General features: G+C 40.0%; 1 protein-coding gene across 1 annotated transcript in view; it reads left to right on the forward strand.

Annotated features, from left to right (window-relative positions):
• The window catches only part of LOC122662429 (organic cation/carnitine transporter 7), a 58,521-nt gene extending 42,474 nt beyond the window's left edge, over positions 1-16,047 (forward strand). The window contains exons 4-6 of the mRNA XM_043858059.1: positions 13,878-14,406; positions 14,568-14,770; positions 15,758-16,047. Of these exons, the coding sequence (XP_043713994.1) occupies positions 13,878-14,406; positions 14,568-14,770; positions 15,758-16,000 (975 nt within the window). The 3' untranslated portion in view covers positions 16,001-16,047. The remainder of the gene's footprint in view (positions 1-13,877; positions 14,407-14,567; positions 14,771-15,757) is intronic.
• Positions 16,048-17,877: the final 1,830 nt, after the last annotated feature.

Genomic DNA, 17,877 nt, shown 5'->3' on the forward strand with positions numbered 1-17,877 from the left:
CTGGTTTCACAAGGCCATGATTTTTGTGGGCTACAAGCAGAGTAATACTGATCATCACTGTTCTCATAGTCTACGTTGATGATATTGTGATCACTAGCAATGATGGTGATGAGATCAGCCGTTTGAAGACATTTCTTGGACAGGAGTTTGAGATTAAGGATCTAGGAAAGCTAAGGTACTTTCTTGGGATTGAAGTTGCCAGATCTTCTAAGGGCATATTTCTCTCCCAAAGGAAGTATGTCCTAGATTTATTGATTGAAACTGGTTTGTTAGGATGTCACCCTTCAGATACTCCTATGGATGCTAATGTTCGCCTTAGAGAAAAGGAGGGTTATCCTGTTGATAAAGACCGGTACCAAAGACTAGTGGGGAAGTTGATTTATCTCTCACACACTCGTCTTGACATTGCTGTTGTTGTGAGTACTGTGAGTCAGTTCATGCATGATTCCTACTCTTCCCACATGGAGGTTGTTCTTCGTATTCTTCACTACTTGAAGTCAGTTCCAGGCAAAGGCATTCTCCTGGCTCCTCATGATCACCTATGGATAGAGGCATACACTGATGCTGATTGGGCTGGTTCTCTGGATCGCAAGTCTATCTCTGGGTATTGTTCTTTTGTAGGTAGCAATCTTGTCACTTGGCGTAGCAAGAAGCAAAATTTGGTGGCTTGTTCTAGTGCTGAAGTAGAATTCCGTGCTATGGCACAAGGCATTTGTGAGATGCTCTGGCTGAAAGGTTTGCTACATGACCTTAGTGTTCCTATTTGTCTCCCTATGATGTTGTACTGTGACAACAAGGCAGCAATCAGCATTGCACATAATCTGGTACAACATGATCGTACCAAGCATGTTGAAGTGGATAGACATTTCATCAAGGAAAAATTGGAAGAAGGGCTGATTTGTGTTCCTTTTGTGAAGTCTACTGATCAGATTACTGATATATTCACCAAGGGACTGCTTGGAAAGATGTTCATCCTAATTTATCCAAGTTGGGCATGATTGACATTTTTGCTCCAACTTGAGGGGGAGTATTGCTGGTCCTTTTTGGGGTTTATTTTATGTTTTATGTACTACCTAGTTAAGTCGGCTAAGCTAGGGGTATTTCTGTCTTTTTCATGTACTCTTTGATATTATAAATACAAGGCTTGCTTGATCACATTGATCATTCAAACAATTGCACATTAATTGTTTTGTTAACAATATCCTTTGGCAACCAGATGGGCTTTGAGCTGCTCAACAGAACCATCAAGAAGATACTTAATAGTGTAAACCCAACGACACTTGACAAGGTCCTTCCCAGGTGGCAAATCAACAAGAGTCCAGGTGTCATGGGTCAAGAGGGCATCCATTTTAGTATCCATGGCAACCTTCAAGCTAGGAATACGAAGGGCCTCAGTGTGACTTTTAGGCACTGTAGAAGCAGATAATGACAAGGCAAAATTATGGACTAAAGGCGGCAGATGAGATAAGGACACAAACTTGTCAATGGGGTATTAGATTTCTGTGTACAGGAACGTGTACCTTTCCGCAAAGCAACTGGTAAGTTGTCAAATGAGGAAGTAGACGGAGCTTCACTAGAGGAGGACGCAAGTGGAGGGGGTGAAACCACTAGAACAGTAGGAATCTCATGCGGGGCTGCTGTCTTGTCCCAACGCTGATACACCTGCCAAGGAGGGGAAAATGGTACTAAGGTAGGAATAGGAGGTGGCACAATAGGATGCCACTCGTCCTCAGAGGACAACGTAGCCTGAGAAAAGTAAGAACTCCCCTCAAAGAAGGTGACATCAATACTCACAAAATATCTAGAAGAGATAGGGACATAACACTTGTACCCTTTCTGGGTACGAGAATAACCTCGGAAAATACACTTGGTAGACCTAGGAACAAACTTGTCAGTGGAGACATGTAAGTTATGCAAAAAGCACACACATCCAAAAACACGAGGGAGTAAAGCAAAAGCGGGAGTGCCCGGAAAAACAATGGAAAAAGGGGACCTATCGGCAAGAATAGAAGAGGGCATGTGATTAATCAAATAACAAGCAGTCAACACACTTTTACACCAAAAAAGCTTTGGGACATGCATATGGAACATGATTGCACAAGCTACCTCAAGAAGATGCCTATTTTTGCGTTCAGCCACTCCATTTTGTTGTGGAGTGTAGGAACAACTAGTCTGATGAATCATGCCATGGGCAACACAAAAATCAGAAATTTCATTTTGTACATATTCCAATGCATTATTAGAACGAAAAACTTTAATAGACACACCAAACTGAGTTTTTATTTCATTATAAAATTCTTGGAATATAGATAACAACTCGGAACGATCCTTCAGGAGATACAACCAGGTATGATGGGAATGATCGTCCACGAATGTGACAAATACATAAAACCACATTTATTCTTGACACGACAGGGACCCCAGATGTTCGAATGGACTAAAGCAAATAGAGACGAACTACGAGCCACAGATCAAGAAGGGAAAGACACGGTGGTGTGTTCCCAACTTGCAAGGTTCACACTCTATCCTAGACACAGACTTAAAAAATGAAAATAATAACTGTAACCTAGCTAAAGATAAATGACCCAAACAACAATGCCACTGGAAGGGAGTCACCCCACCAACAAACGCAGCAGCAACGGAGGAAGTAGCAGCACCACAGGTAAGATAGTACAGCCCATCCTTTTCATGCCCTACACCAATCGTCTTCCTCATGTGAAGATCCTGAAAAACACAATGAGTAGGAAAAATGTCACAGAATAGTGGAAAGCTTTAGTAAGCTGACTAACAGAAAGAAAACTCAATGGAAATTGAGGAACATGCAACAGAGGAAAGACTAATGGAAGAGGTGGGAGTGACTGTACCAGATCCATTAACAGGAGCAGCAGATCCATTTGCTAATATGACAGATGAAGAATCCCAGTTATTCGAAAAGGATGTAAACAAGGTAGATTCACCAGTCATATGAGCAGAGGCCCCAGAGTCAATGATGCAGGGAGAAGTAGTGGAGAAGAAGGCAGATGTACCTGCATGAGCAAGGGTAGCAGCGGAAGAGGAAGGTATGGAGGATGCTCTACGGATGCCTCAAGAGTTTGTAACTTCCGTAATATCTGAGAAAGCTAATCACGATGAGTAGTGCTAGACGAACTGCCACCTGTAGTGGAACCCGATCGAGAATCACTAGTGGTCACAATATCAGCATTCCCATCAGATACTGCATGATTGGCTGATTGGGTTGACCAATCTGGCTTGCCATGCTTATCCCAACACTAGTCAACAGTATGACCAGATTTACCACAATGAGTGCACCGTCGATTAGAGCAATCATCTGATAGATCACCAGTACTAGGACCACCACCATCACGACCTCCCCCTGTGCCACGGCCTCTTCCACGACCACGACCAGCAGTAAAATCAGAGTTATCCTTGGGGGAGGAATCAGCCTTAGTAGGAGCAGCAATACGAGCCAGTGTAGGGACTGTCTCACCAGCCAATAAATGGCCCTGTGATCAGAATTTAACCCAGCCAGAAACTAGGAGACAAAGAACTCATTACGCTGGGCTTTTAACTTGTCAATATAAAACATTAGTACTCTTGAAGAGACTTAGAAGATTACTAGGCTGAAATAATTCAACTCCTCAACCAGGCCCTTAAAAGAACAATAGTACTCTTGAAGAGACTTAGAAGAGTGCTGGAGCTGGAACATCGTACATATCTTCGGTCAATTCGTAAGTATTCCAAATCTCTAGAGAAAGTTGAGTCAAAGAGCACACCATGGTCTAGTAAAAACCGAACTTTTTCTAAGGATCTCGGTCCTGCCAATCAATCATGATATTTCCCCACATGGGGGTTATGGGAGTCGAACCCACCGTATAGGTGCCTTGTTCTACCAAGAGATGAACTTAGGAGCGGAAACCCTTTTACATCCCTGAACGACCGAGCAAGGAAATTCTCTGAGCTCGGTCAATGAGAAATATCCGAAATGAGCGTACCGAGAACGACAGAAACCTTATTCCTTATCTTCGGACATCGTCGGTATTTCCGCTTTTTTTCTTTTTCTTTTTCTTTATATTACTTCTTTTTCTACTTATTTCCTGTATTCCCAAAATGTTTAAGACTCTCTAACCATAGTGAGTTTCCTTTGTTCTGTTTTTATCACTCTCATATACGACTTTTTCACACAAGAGTTGCTTACTACTTGTTCAAGTAAGCAAGTGAATTACCTTTGTAGGAAGTCCGAAAAATATGAGAGCAAGTCAAGGTTGTGACAAAAAAGATAAAAAATAAAAACTATAGGCGAAAGTAATAGCACTGGAATGGACTGCCTCACAATATGGGAAATGGGAAACTTATTTATATGACGTTATACACTAACGATTCTTCTTCTACTAATTCCACTCAATAATATTAAAATCTTTTTCATACAAATCGTATACACGGTTCATACTTTTCTCCTGAGAATGAGTATCTTGCAGATCATCTCAGACACCTTTGGCTGTAGTGTGAAACATAATGTTAGCGGCTATATCTGGTTCCATGCTATTCCATAGCCAAATGAGGGTGATGGCATTCTCCTTTTGCCATTCACTGTACTTACTGTCACTAGATAAAGGTGGATCAGATGTAATATATTGAAGCTTGTCCTTGGCCAGGATATACACTTTCACAGCCTGTGCCCATAACAAATAATTCGAGCTCCCTTTGAGCTTGATGGAGGTAATTGTCACATTCACATTATCAGAAGAAGGTGGAACAACAGAGGTAGTAGTAGTAGACTTAGAGTCGCCCATAACACACAAATAAGATGGACAGAAGCAGGAACCAGCAGCAACAATAACAAATCAGGTGCCAAAAAAATGCAGGAATGATGATCCAGCAATCAAGGTACTAAAACTCAGAACTCGGTACCAACTCGGTCCCTTGAAAAACCGAGTCGAGTTGAGATCTCGCCGAGATCTCGCCGAGTTGGTGCATTTTTTTTTTTCGGACTCAAAGCCTCAACTCGGTGGGTTTTAGACCTAGTTTGGGTCTGAAACTTGGTATTCAGCCTATTTTAGGCCATTTAAACACAATGGCACTATCAGATTTTGCAAAAACAAAGTCCAAATAGGAGTTATGTACCGGTCAAACTTAATTTGGTGTGCACGAATGCTGTCAAAATCGCTCTAAATGGAAATATTTTCTTGGACATCAAAACAAATGAATATTTTACCGCACTTTTGGTTTTAGCAATGTTTTACCATATTAAGATTTATGGAATTTTTAAATTTGAGAAAAACCCCAGCATTAGAAGTTGAAAATTGCACCTACCGCCGAAAATCCAGTTTTTGTTCTTGAACTGGGGGGTTGACTTTTTTTCCTTTTGGAATTTGATTTTTTAACTATTTTTATTGGATTCGAATAGGGGGGTATTATTTACTTAAATGATATTAGGCATAAATAAGTGTATGTCTTAGTTCCTGGCCTAAATAAGTGTCTGGATACCAAGATTTTCCACCAAGATCTCGAGATCTGGCACTCATATAAAGGAGTTTGGGTTGAGATTCTCGAGATCTCGAGAACTCGGCGAGATCTCGGTCGAGTTGTTGCACTTTTGCAACTCGTATGCCAACTCGTCTCGGTTTCTCAAAAAATCGAGAAACTCGCCGAGATCTCGCGAGTTCTCGAACTATGCCAGCAGTAGGTGAGCATCAACCACACAAATAATATGGAGAGTAGCAACAAATACCAATTCAGGAGCAATGAAGGTTACAACAGAAGTCAAACAATAACCACACAGAGCAAGTGTCACACCCCAAACCACCCCCTGGGAGGATTTAGGCAAGTGACCCGGATATCCCACGACATCCGCTAATCCCCAAGGATCAAGAAGCAGTACTTACACGTCACAAACCACACAATGAGGTTAAAAGATAATAAAAGGATATCAGAGTGCAACAGAAGATCGAACTACCCACAGATGATTTATATCATCGATAATACAATCCCAAATACCTATGTTATACCATATACATATCCATTTATGTTCAATAAGTACATTATCTTGGTAATACACTTCTTGAAAGAAAGAAACTTAAATAATAACAAAAGCGTCGCTAAGCAACGAGATGAGGAAGATCTACAATTCCATCAACAGCTTCCTCGCCCATTGGCAAACCCTTACCTGCAAAATCAACTAAAAGAGAATATACAAGAGTGTGAGCTCCATCAAGCCAGTGAATGAAATATAAACCATGCATGCACATGCAAGCACAACCAAATGAGTCCTACATGAGGTGCAGTTCATTTTATTTATTAGCCACCTAACATCACAACTAAGGCAGGTTAGTGCTACTACAATCCCCAATACATGTATCCCTGGTGCGGGCTTAGTTACCCCTTCCCGCGATACACCTATTGAGTTGTCGGAGAAGACCAGTCGGCTCCAACATCCCTTCCCAAGGTCAGCCCAACCGGCCCTTTGTGATTAATCCTATGAGGTAACCGACTTAGTATCTTTTTCTTTTTCTTTTTTTTTTGTTTGGCTTATAGCCATAATTCTCCTTTTGGTGCTTCCTGGCATATCGCTCGAGGTTATACGGTAGTCCTCACAGGCATCCAACACCTTAACCCCTGTTGGCAAGGGTGCGTAGCAAAGGTGATGAAACTCTAGCCCCATGTCTATATGGAATCGTATGAGTCAGGCGGTGTCAACTGTATCCCATTCTACGGGCTACCACAGGCCTCATTTCCAAGCCGGCTACGGCATCTAATCTAGCAATTCCACATACAAGCATTATCATCCATTTCCAATGTTCATCAGATAAGATTCAGAATTCAAATGAGGATATAAAACAATTTAAAGTAATTAAAGACAGTAAATATTGTTGTTGTTGTCATGACCCATCAGTCATGTTACACCTACACTCATGGTGTAATTCCACTCACCTTAGTTTGATCATACCGGTTCAGTTGTTTGTTCAGTTCCGGCCGGTAACTGGCTGTGCACCTCGAGCACGGAATCAAATCCTAAGTAATAAATCAGAAATGTGTTATTTTAATTATTCAAAACTGTTTTGGATATCCTAGTGTTGGTCTAGGCTCGCTGGTCTGACTCGGTGCTCAGTCCAAGATCATTTGGAATTCTCTGGGCCTTGCACAGGGCTTTAGGCCTATGTCCCGATGCATCATCCGGAGAATGTGGCTTAGGGTCAATATGGTATTTTACCACTGTAGTATATGGTTCTAGACTTCTAGGTCACAATAGTCTTACAACACAGTCCCTAGGTCAGTAGTGCTACAGGACCAACACAGACAGGGTTTCCAAGCCTTGCGGGGCCCACTTGGGTACCCAAAGTGTTCATAATTATGGACAGATGTGAGGAGGGGTATTTTAATCATTTTCCACCTCCTTACACTGTTTATAGTCCATACGTGGATGTCCCCAAACTCAGATCTGCAAAACAGTCCACTTTAATTCACACATCACCCAGAGACATCATCCAGAGAATGCTTAGAACGTGAACAGGCTCATTTTCTTGGGTTTTGCACCATAGACAGTGCCTTGATCGACCCTACATTCATGTTAGGTCATTATGGACCTCATGTGGGGTAGTTTGCCATGGTCCACTCGGATCTTGACCCGAGCCCACCACTTGGCTGCCAGAAGCTGCCCAGACAGCCCAGTGAATAGTAACCCAGCTGTGTTTCAGGGGTCCAAGGGTATGAGGTGGTTCCCTAGACTCCCTTCAACCTATGGAGGGTGTTCATGGCCAATATGGGTGGTCCCCACACATCTGCTGATTAAAATACTGCATTTTCCCACTCTGGGCAATGTCTCTGGGTGATGTGTGCATTGCCCAGTGGTATCGCTCAGAGAATTCATTTGCAGAATTGTTTGGATTGAAATGAAATTTCAGTTCATTTAGAGACATAATTGGATCATGGTTCCTTCTAAGAAAATGAAGCTCTATGAATCTAGTTTCTAGCAAAACTGGAATCAAAGAAAATGAAGACTGGATTATGAAGTTATGTTATTTTTATTATACAAGGGTCAATCTGTCAGGACAGCAGGATCCGATTTTGGCAGCAACTTGAAATGAAGTTTCAACTAACTTAGAGACATAACTAGGTAATGGTGTCTTCTAACAAAATGCAGCCCTATGAGTCTAGTTTCTAACAAAATTGGAACCAACACAAATGGAGTTCGGGTGGTGGAGTTATATCATTTTAACTAAGAGAAGGTCAATCTGTAAATTAGCAGAATTTGTCATTTATGTTAGGATTTAAGATGTATGTATAGAATTGGGTTCTCATCATCAAATCAATCATGCAAATTGATGTTTAGGTCTAAAAATGCTTTATCTAGAACATTTAAGGTGATGAGGGTCATCATTAGTTTAGCCTAGAACTAGGATTAAGTCCAAGGGCTCTAGAATCAAGGGATGGTACCTTCCTCAGGCTGTACATTATACAGTGGGCTGTACAACTACAAAGGTCTGCAATCCATCTTTTGACAAGTATGTAGGAGGACATCCTCGGGGTTTCTCCATTAAATTCAATCACTGGAGTAACACTCCACAATGTGCTTGGATGCCATGTCAAGGGTTCCTGTCCTTCATTCAAATCCCAAGCCAGTCAAGGGCGGGTTTGACAGCAAGCCAGCAAGTGCAGTAAATAACTAAACAGAGTTGGAGAAGAACATCACCAAGAGAGCAGATCCTCGAAGAACAACAGAAGGAGGTCACTAGATCAGAAGAGTAGCAACCACAGTAGAAGAATCCTCCACAGTCACACAGCTAGCAGCAACCATCGATTCTCACCAAAAAAAAAAAAAAAAAAAACCAAAATCGATATGGAGAGCAAAAACCAGTTGAGATCGATTTCTCCAATATGAAGAACAGAGAGAGAAGTTGATAGAATCTTCAAACCAGCATGAAAACCACCTTAAAGAAGATCATTAAGAACCAGATTGGCATAGGAACCACACGCCATTAGCACCCAGTGATAATAAGAACCATCACCATCGAGAGAAAAAAAATCTAGCAGCAACAATATCTGATCAATTCTTCAAGGTTGTCTTCCCATCAGAAACCAAACTCTATCGAGAGAGATCAAAAACAGCCCTCCATTCATTAATAAGGAGGCTTTAATCCATAGAAAACCAGAATAGCAATCAGTGGCTGCACACCCACAAAAAATAAAAAAAAACTAGAAACCGAAGGAGAAAATCAGATGAAAGGGATTGAAGAACCCTTGATTGATTAGTACAGCTCTGATACCATGTGGTAAATCAGAATTAAACTAATCACATCAGGGATGAAGGAAGAAAGATGAAAGTAGAAGAAGAAAGAGAGGGAGAAGAAGTTGCCACAAGAGAGAAGGAGAGCAGCTTGCGATAGGTAAATTAGAATACCTTCACGCAGGCAGTCTCTCAATCTTTAATTAATTTATACAAAATAGAAAGTAAGGTAGTTAGGGATATATGAAATTACCCCTAACCCCTTACTTATTACAACCTTACAAACTAATGACAAAACTGATGTAAAATAACAGAAAACCCCAAAAACCCAAAATATAAGACTAAAATACCTCTAGTTTTCTACAAAGCTCATAAAGCCCAAAATTATCTCAAGGTCCAACACCAACTCTTGGTCCAAAATGAACCAAAGCCCAAGGCCAACAAGTGGTTACTCAAAGTTGACCAATGAATAATCCAGAATTATGACTTTGCACATGCCTTCACTTCAAGTGATATTTCGTATTATTTCCATTGAGAATTTGGAGAAATGCAATACATAAAAGTTGTAGATCTTGGAGTCTTCATTCCAATGGCTTTGGAATGAGGTCAAATGGATCTAAAATGAAGGAGTTATGCCTTTTACACTGAACATGTACAGTCTAGCTCGTGAACCTTTTGTCTCTTCATTTCCCCATAAAGCTCACATTCTCCTATGAACTCTCGTAAGAAGCAACAAGAATATTATAAGGTCTTCTTTACTGGGACATCCACTTCAACCTTGGAGCTTGCATCAAGGCACATTGGAACAACCCCTATGTCTTGAAATTTACTTTTAGCTATTTGTTTTCTAGAATTTTCATTTTTCTTGGGAATTAAGCATGTAATCTCAACCCTTGAAAATCAATGGTTGAGATATTGTAGGAGTTTTTAGGTTTTCTTTTAAATTGTCTATAAAAGGCCGCCTATCTTATTTGTAAAAAGAGACTAGAATTTGATTAATGAAAATTGTTTTGAGCATTTTGATAGAACCATGATGAGTTCTCCCTTTTGAACCTTGAAGAGTTCTTCCCCTAAAAAAGCCTAGAAGAGTTTTTCCTTTAACCTAGAAGAGTTAATGTTTTTTCCCCTTTGAAAATCTTGAAGAATTTTCACTTCAACCTTGAAGAGTTGAAGCTTTTCTCTATCCCTCGGCATCCTAGAAGAGTTGCGCAAATTCCCCCTTCTTAATACCGATTTTTTTGGCCATACTTGTTGGCCTTTCTTACACTTTGCGAGTGTAATTTACCTCTCCCGGTCTCACACTTCCGCCGCCAACACCAATCCACGATGGAAGCCATTTACTTACTCAAGAGGCTCATGGAAAGATTTAGAGTTTTCAAAAAGGATCTCCATAATCCATATGGTCTTTATTGATCTAGAAAAAGCATATGACAGAGTCCCTAGAGAGTTAATATTGCATGTACTAGAGAAGTGAAGGGTGGCGAGTAAGTATGCAGATATAATTAAAGATATGTATGAGGGTGTGCTTACTAGTGTGAGAACCATGGGAGGTCAAGGTAGTGATTTCCCAATTACAATTGGGTTACGTCAAGGTTTAGCTCTAAGCCCTTATTTGTTTGCGCTTATCATGGATGATTTAACCAAGAACATTCAAGAAGAGGTTCCGTGGTGTATGCTTTTTGTTGATGATATTGTTTTGTTGGATGAGACAAGCAGGGATTAATGCTAAGTTGGAGTTATGGAGATCAACCTTGGAATCAAGAGGTTTTAAGATAAGTAGATCGAAGACGGAGTATATAGTGTGTAACTTTAGCTCCACTAAGACGGATAATGAAATGGTGAATAGAAGAGAGAGAGGTCCCACAAAGTGATTATTTTAGATATCTAGAGTCGACCATAAATAAAGAAAGTGGTATAGAGGATGATGTTTTACACAGAATTAAAGTGGGATGGATGAAGTGGAGAGGAGCGTCGAGAGTGTTGTGTGGCCATTGTATTCCTTTAAAACTTAAGCAAAAGGATCTTTGTACGGCCCATATAGGAAGGCCTTCCTATGTGGTACACTTAATTGAATCAGGAAGGGTGGTGTGGCAAAACAATGGCTGTTTTGGTGGATGAGGGATGGTCTGGATTGCCCACATATCAATTTTCAGTGCCAAATTCAATCACATGTGCCTCTGTTCATTGACATCTTCCCCTGTTTTTTTCAGCCATCTACTTAACTAATTTTCAAATATTATTTTTCATAGTGAATTTTTAGAGCTTTTTTGGCCACATGTCCTATTCCTTTTGGGTTGAAAATTGACGTATGACAGGGAGATACAAGGGCCTACTTTGCCCATAAACTTTGGTCCCACACTGATATGCCACATGGCATGTAATAGGACTGTTCATGAAGGGCTTCTGATGTGGGCAGTGCAGGAAACCAAAGCGCATAAAAGAAAACAGCTGTGCCTAATGGGCCCACTCTAGTGTATGGGCGCTAGATTTGGCCAGCCTAGTATGGGGATAGGTTAAAGAGCTTGATTTAACATGTTCCATCAGCTTTGGAGCTTTTGGCGTATCGGTCAAGTACCTAACATTTGGTATCAAAGCCAGGCACCACGTCACGGGTTCGAGTCACGGAAAGGGCTACCTGGAGTAGAGTGAAAGCCGTCAAGAAAGGCTACCTGCCGCCAGGCAAAAATCTTGGAGCAGAGTGGAGCCGCTTGGAAAGGGATACATACTGCCAAAGTGAAAGATGCCTAGAGTGAGAGCCACCAAGGATGATGGCTACGGAAGCGTGGTGGTCTATTATGTGCCTAATGGGGCCCACTCTAGTGTATGAGCGCTGGATTGGGCCAACCTAGTATGGGATAGGTTAAAGGGTTTGATTTAACGAGTTCCATCAACTTTGGAGCTTTTGGCGTATCGGTCAAGTACCTAACATAGTATCACTAGATTTTTAATTTTTATTTTTTTTTATGGTAGTTATGGGGATGATACCATGTGATTAACGTAAGGAAAGGTGGATGGGCCAGGCCTAGCACAATAGGGAGTTTATAATTTCCAAGTGGCAGCATTTGCAGTCCCTGCCTCCTATCTAGTATCTTCCTGTCAAATTTCAAGCCACACAGGGTTGCCACATGACAAAACAAGGGTAAACAATTGATAATTCAAAAAGGGCAAGGGTTTAATGGCTGAAAATACAAAGGGAAAAGTGCAATACAAGGATGGCCATATGATTTAATTAGACCCCAAAATATACATGCAGGAAATGAAGTGGCTTTATATCTATCCAATGGTTCAGATTTGCCATATCATCCATCCATATGACTCAAAATGAGGCACCCCTTGTGCTATGCCTAGCACTACAACCGTTATGATACCTTTCTTTTTTCAATTATGGTGAAATGGGATGGTTTTGTGGCTTATGTTGGATGCTGTATCAATGAACAGAATAAAGTTAAAGGTAGAAGAAGAGAAAAGAACAATTCAGGTACATGGGTATGTAACCCAGGTATATGTTGTTGTTGCCGATCCCAAATCATAGCCTACTTAGAACAATGAAAGTAGGAAACCTCTCCCAAAGTGACTAAGACCCTAGTAAGACCTATCAATTATCATAAACTGTGAATAAATCCGAAAAATAAATGGAGATTTAAGATACCCGTATATGTACTGATTATAGGACTGCCTGCATATCTGCAACGTTCAAGGTTTCGGTTTCGAGCCTGGTTTCGATTGACGGTTTTGAGGCCCAAATGGCCAAATTAGTTCTCGAAGCTTCTAGGAAACCCTACTATAGGCTCTTTAATGTAGTGGAACCCCCCCCCCTAGATTGTAAAAACACAAACCCAAAATGGTTGTTTGGCTTTGAACCCTAGGTTGGTAGTGTATGTTGTACGGTGTACAATACTGTCTACACAATATTTAGTAGTAGAACACACATGATTCAATTAAAAAAACTAAAATATGCTTTAGGAATGGATAAACATAAAATTAGAAACCATTTCATAAGTATCAAGTGTTATACATAGTTCACTACACAGATGTGGGAGTGATTTGGCAAAAAAATCACAAAAACTAAGGTTTTCTTGGAAGCTTCCCTTGTTGGAGTCGAAACTAGCAAAACGTTGAGGAAACTCAAAACATGGTCGAAATTTCGATCGAAACCATACATTTTACACAGAGTTTGACTGAAACAATACCGAAATCCAAAACATAGTCGAAATTTTGATCGAAATGGTTTCGTTTCGACCTTTGTTGAAACCAAAATATTTCATGAAATTTTGGAAATTTCGATATCTCAAATGTAATTTTGGCCGACCGTAACTTGTAATCTACTTGCGCTGTAAGTAAACTACTTTATCCTCTTATATTGTTTATTTGAATTACATTAACTTTGACACCAAAAAATATCCTATGTGGGACCCACAGATCAAAATTCCAAAAAAAAACTGATGCAACTGTTGCAAAGCCTGCAATAGTGTTGTTCTCGGCTCATCATATGATTGCTTATATTAGATTGATTTTCAATTTCAGGTCAGTTTATAGGTTTTGGAAGATAATTTTGGGTTGTTTTGTCCCCCATAAATCATTATTGTTTTGCCTTGGACAAGGCAGGTAAGACTATTGGAGCATTTGAACCTTCATCTGTATGCCATTTTCTCTGCAGTTTATCATGCCAACATTGGGGTGGAGGTGGTTACTTGCACTGTCTTCTTTGCCATCATCAGTTCTGCTTTTTTTCTATGGCATTACTCCCGAGTCACCAAGATACCTATGTATGAAAGATAGAACAAGTGAAGCACTTGATGTATTGGAGAAAGTTGCAAGAGTGAACCGAACAAAGCTTCCTCTAGGCTTGCTTGTTTCTGATCACAAAATTGAGCTTGATGGGAAGAATACTCTATCAGAAGATACTCATTTACTTTCTCCAAGAAATGAAACTGCAACTCCTAAGAATAGGAATTCTAAAGAGGGTGGCATTAACTCACTGGTGATGCTCTTATCACCAAATTTAATCAGATCGACTCTCCTCCTCTGGGTGGTATTCTTTGGGAATGCATTTTCATACTATGGCCTGGTATTGCTGACCTCTCAGTTGAGCAGTGGCATAAGTAAGTGTAAGCAAACTGCCTTGCATTCAGAGAACTCCCGGGATGCAAACCTCTATAGAGATGTTCTTATCACTAGTTTTGCAGGTATTATTTGTTTAAAATGTCCAGCTCATTCCATGATGAAAATTTGTTCTTCCATATATGATTTTGTCAACATCTTCCACAAAATTGTTCTTCCATATGTGTTTGTCAACATCCTCCTTTGGAAAGAGGCCAAATAGCATTTGAACTTTATGTGCTTTCAGAGTTTCCTGGGCTTCTGCTATCAGCGGCTACCGTGGACAGGCTTGGTCGCAAGTTGTCAATGTCATTGATGTTCTTCATATCTTGCATTTTCCTTCTACCATTGATGTTTCATCAACCTGAGGCCTTAACAACATCTCTTCTCTTTGGAGCTCGCATATGTATCACAGGAACCTTCACAGTTATCTACATTTATGCTCCAGAGGTTAGTCAGAGGAATTTGTTATTCTCTTGAAAGGAATTTTTTTTTTTTGGTGGGGGGGAGGTAGTTTCAAAGCAAGTTGAATCCTCATGTTTCTGTGAACTTTTAAGCATACTGTCATTTATGTGTATGGTTTTTTAATATGCACTGTCTTACTTTCCCTTTTAAAGTGTGGGTTCTTTTCTGTTTTCTTTCTATAGAACGTTTTTTTTGCTAAAGAGTAGAATATTAAATAAAATATTTGAATACATATCATTATGTGATTTTCTTGTAGAACTCTACCCAAAAATTGATTTCAGAAGGTATGTATTCATGGTTATCTTGATGGGTTATATTCTAGTTAAAATTTTCCATTTTCCTCCCACTGTCCTGCACATTTTTTACATGTCCCAAATATTTTGTTTGTAATTTCTCTTTTAAAAAAATATAATCTGAGTAACCACATTCAATCAATGGGATTGACTTGCTCATATCTGCTTTCACTACCGCATTTATGTTTTTTAACATGAAAATAATTGTGACATAGTTCGGCACTCAGTTGTGGTAAATTAATGTTGCTGTAAATATTTGAGAATGATCCAATCTGATGGCCATGAAGTAACAGTATGGACCAATGTTGTTAAAACCAGACTGGACCTAGAACGATTCTGTCTGTTCTGATATGTGGGTAACTACAAACTAAAAAATGATAATAATTTACAATTTTGATCGGTAATGGAGTTTGTCAAATGTCAATGTTCACACAGCAATGCTTGCTAATTTGCGGGAGGTATGGGTTTGAGATTCATACGGTAGACCCAAAATTAAATTTTTTTTGGTTGTTTGAATCATTTGAACCTTGGCAATGGAACAGTTAGGATGGTGGACAACAATTACTAATATGTGCATGTCATTCACATCTTTGATATGTTTATGTGCATTACAATGAAGCATTTTGGTTTTCCTATGCCAAATAACTAGTATTTCCCATGCTTTGATTCTTTCATGTAGGTCTACCCAACTTCAGTGCGGACAACAGGTTTTGGAGTTGCGAGCTCAGTGGGAAGAATTGGTGGAATGATATGCCCACTTGTGGCGGTGGGATTGGTAGATGGCTGTCATCTAACTGCAGCTATTGGTCTATTCTTAATTATTATGTTTGTTTCAGGAGTCTGCTCTCTGATTTTCCCGTTTGAAACCAAGGGCCGTGAATTAAGTGACACAGTATCTCAATCAAGCAAAAGTATTTCCTAGTATGAGATTTTTATGTCACTCACACTTTTATTACAAGAAAGAAATTGCTGTACAGTTTCTTTCCTTGAAAAATAAGCAGAAGAATCCCAGCTGTTGTGAGCTTCTCTGATCCATGTATGTACTTACAGTATTATCTGGGCATTGTGACTGGGATTGTTATCAAGTATGAAAACTCTGAGCCACCTAGGCATTCCTTTCATGTGAACATATAATCAATTTGCTCAATGGGGGTATGTATATTGTGCAGCAGCCAATGCTGTCATTTTGGGCGACTAATGATAATGACAATGAAGGAAATTATCAACAATTAAAAAGACAATAGCAAGCCAACCCAATCCAAGAAGTTCAAAAACAGCAACACATCTAAGAATCGAGTTTCTTTCCATCACCAATGGCCACGGTGGAGTAGGAATTTCCTCACCATGTCCATCATTACTGTCGGATTGGCATGGGATGGGTAGTTTTGACTTACAATAGGATCCAATCACATGGTCACATCATTACTATAAATGATGTTTTAATAATTAAATCCGTTTTGGATCTCTTCTCAGACCTATCTGGTCAACATATCAATTTTGATAAAAGAAGAGCTTTCTTTAGTCGAATTGTCCCAATGGACATAGGACGATGTCTTTCGTCAATATTGGGTATCAAAGAGATGTCTCATGATGCTTGGAACTAATCTATTTCATCTTAGATAAAAAAATTTCAGGTTTACAGCAAATTGTGAATTGGATGAAGAATCGGCTTTCTAGTTGGAAGGCTAACATGCTATCCTATGTAGCATGTAAGATTTTTACGTAATCTGTACTTCTTATTCCTTCTTATCTCGTGTCTTGCTTTGCTTTCTCTAATTAAATCTGCCGTAGTATAGATTCTGTTTGCTTACGTGTTTGGAATGGTAATAAAGAAGGTTAAAAATATACACTTGGATCTCTTGTAAAACAGTATGTTCTCTTAAATCTTATGTAGGGTTGGGTTTGAGATGTTCAACCACACACAAAAAAAGGCTTTGTTAGTATTTTACCCACCCTGAAAGGAGTGATTTATAAAAAAGTGGCGGGTAATGGGTTAGATACATTTTTTGGACTGAACCTTGGCTCCGAAACCAATGTTTCAATCTCTCTCATATCTCCACTCCAAACCAATTCTCTAACACAAAAGTTAGTGAGTTCGTCATCTCAAGTCATGGAATACCAATTTGCTTTCCACCCTACTCAATCCAATTTTCATTTGTGAGATTCTTGAAGTTCCCTTGTCTTCTAATCATGGTCATTGGTAATGTCTTTTTTTTGGTAGAAAGAGTTCTATTATGAAAACGTGAAAGTTCATGGCTGAGGATTACACAGATCAACAAGCCATGATAGTGTCGAGACACTAAAAAGAATCACTTCACCACTAAGCTTGCAGGTAAATGTTAATACAAATAAAGTTGCCTCTCTTCTACTACATGGTGGATCTTTTTCTGGAAAGTTAATATTCATCTGAAATTCAATGTCCACATGAGGAGAGTTCTTAATGATGGTATCCCAGTTTGATCAGCTTTGGGAAGAGGGTCAATGTGAGGGGGTACAGACTATCCAGCTTACTCAAGAGCTGTCTCCCATTTTTTATATGGTAAAAAAGACTCTGTTCGAGAGTGCAGCTCCTACGCCAGACATAGGATGGGGTGAAATGACCGCCCAACCCCCATGAAAGATGGAAATCCAGCCTCCTGTTGATGCTTCTGTGTGTGCTCTCATTGGCCCCTAAGTTGATGCAGGGGTCACGTTCCCAGACAGAAAACTCTTCCGCGTTATATATACAGAGCCGGGCTGGCCCAGCCCGAGACCTAAGCCAAGGCCTGACCCAGGCCGGCCCAGCCCTACCCCGGGCAT

The sequence above is a fragment of the Telopea speciosissima genome, chromosome 5 (assembly GCF_018873765.1).
Source record: "Telopea speciosissima isolate NSW1024214 ecotype Mountain lineage chromosome 5, Tspe_v1, whole genome shotgun sequence".
Taxonomy (NCBI): Eukaryota; Viridiplantae; Streptophyta; class Magnoliopsida; order Proteales; family Proteaceae; genus Telopea; species Telopea speciosissima.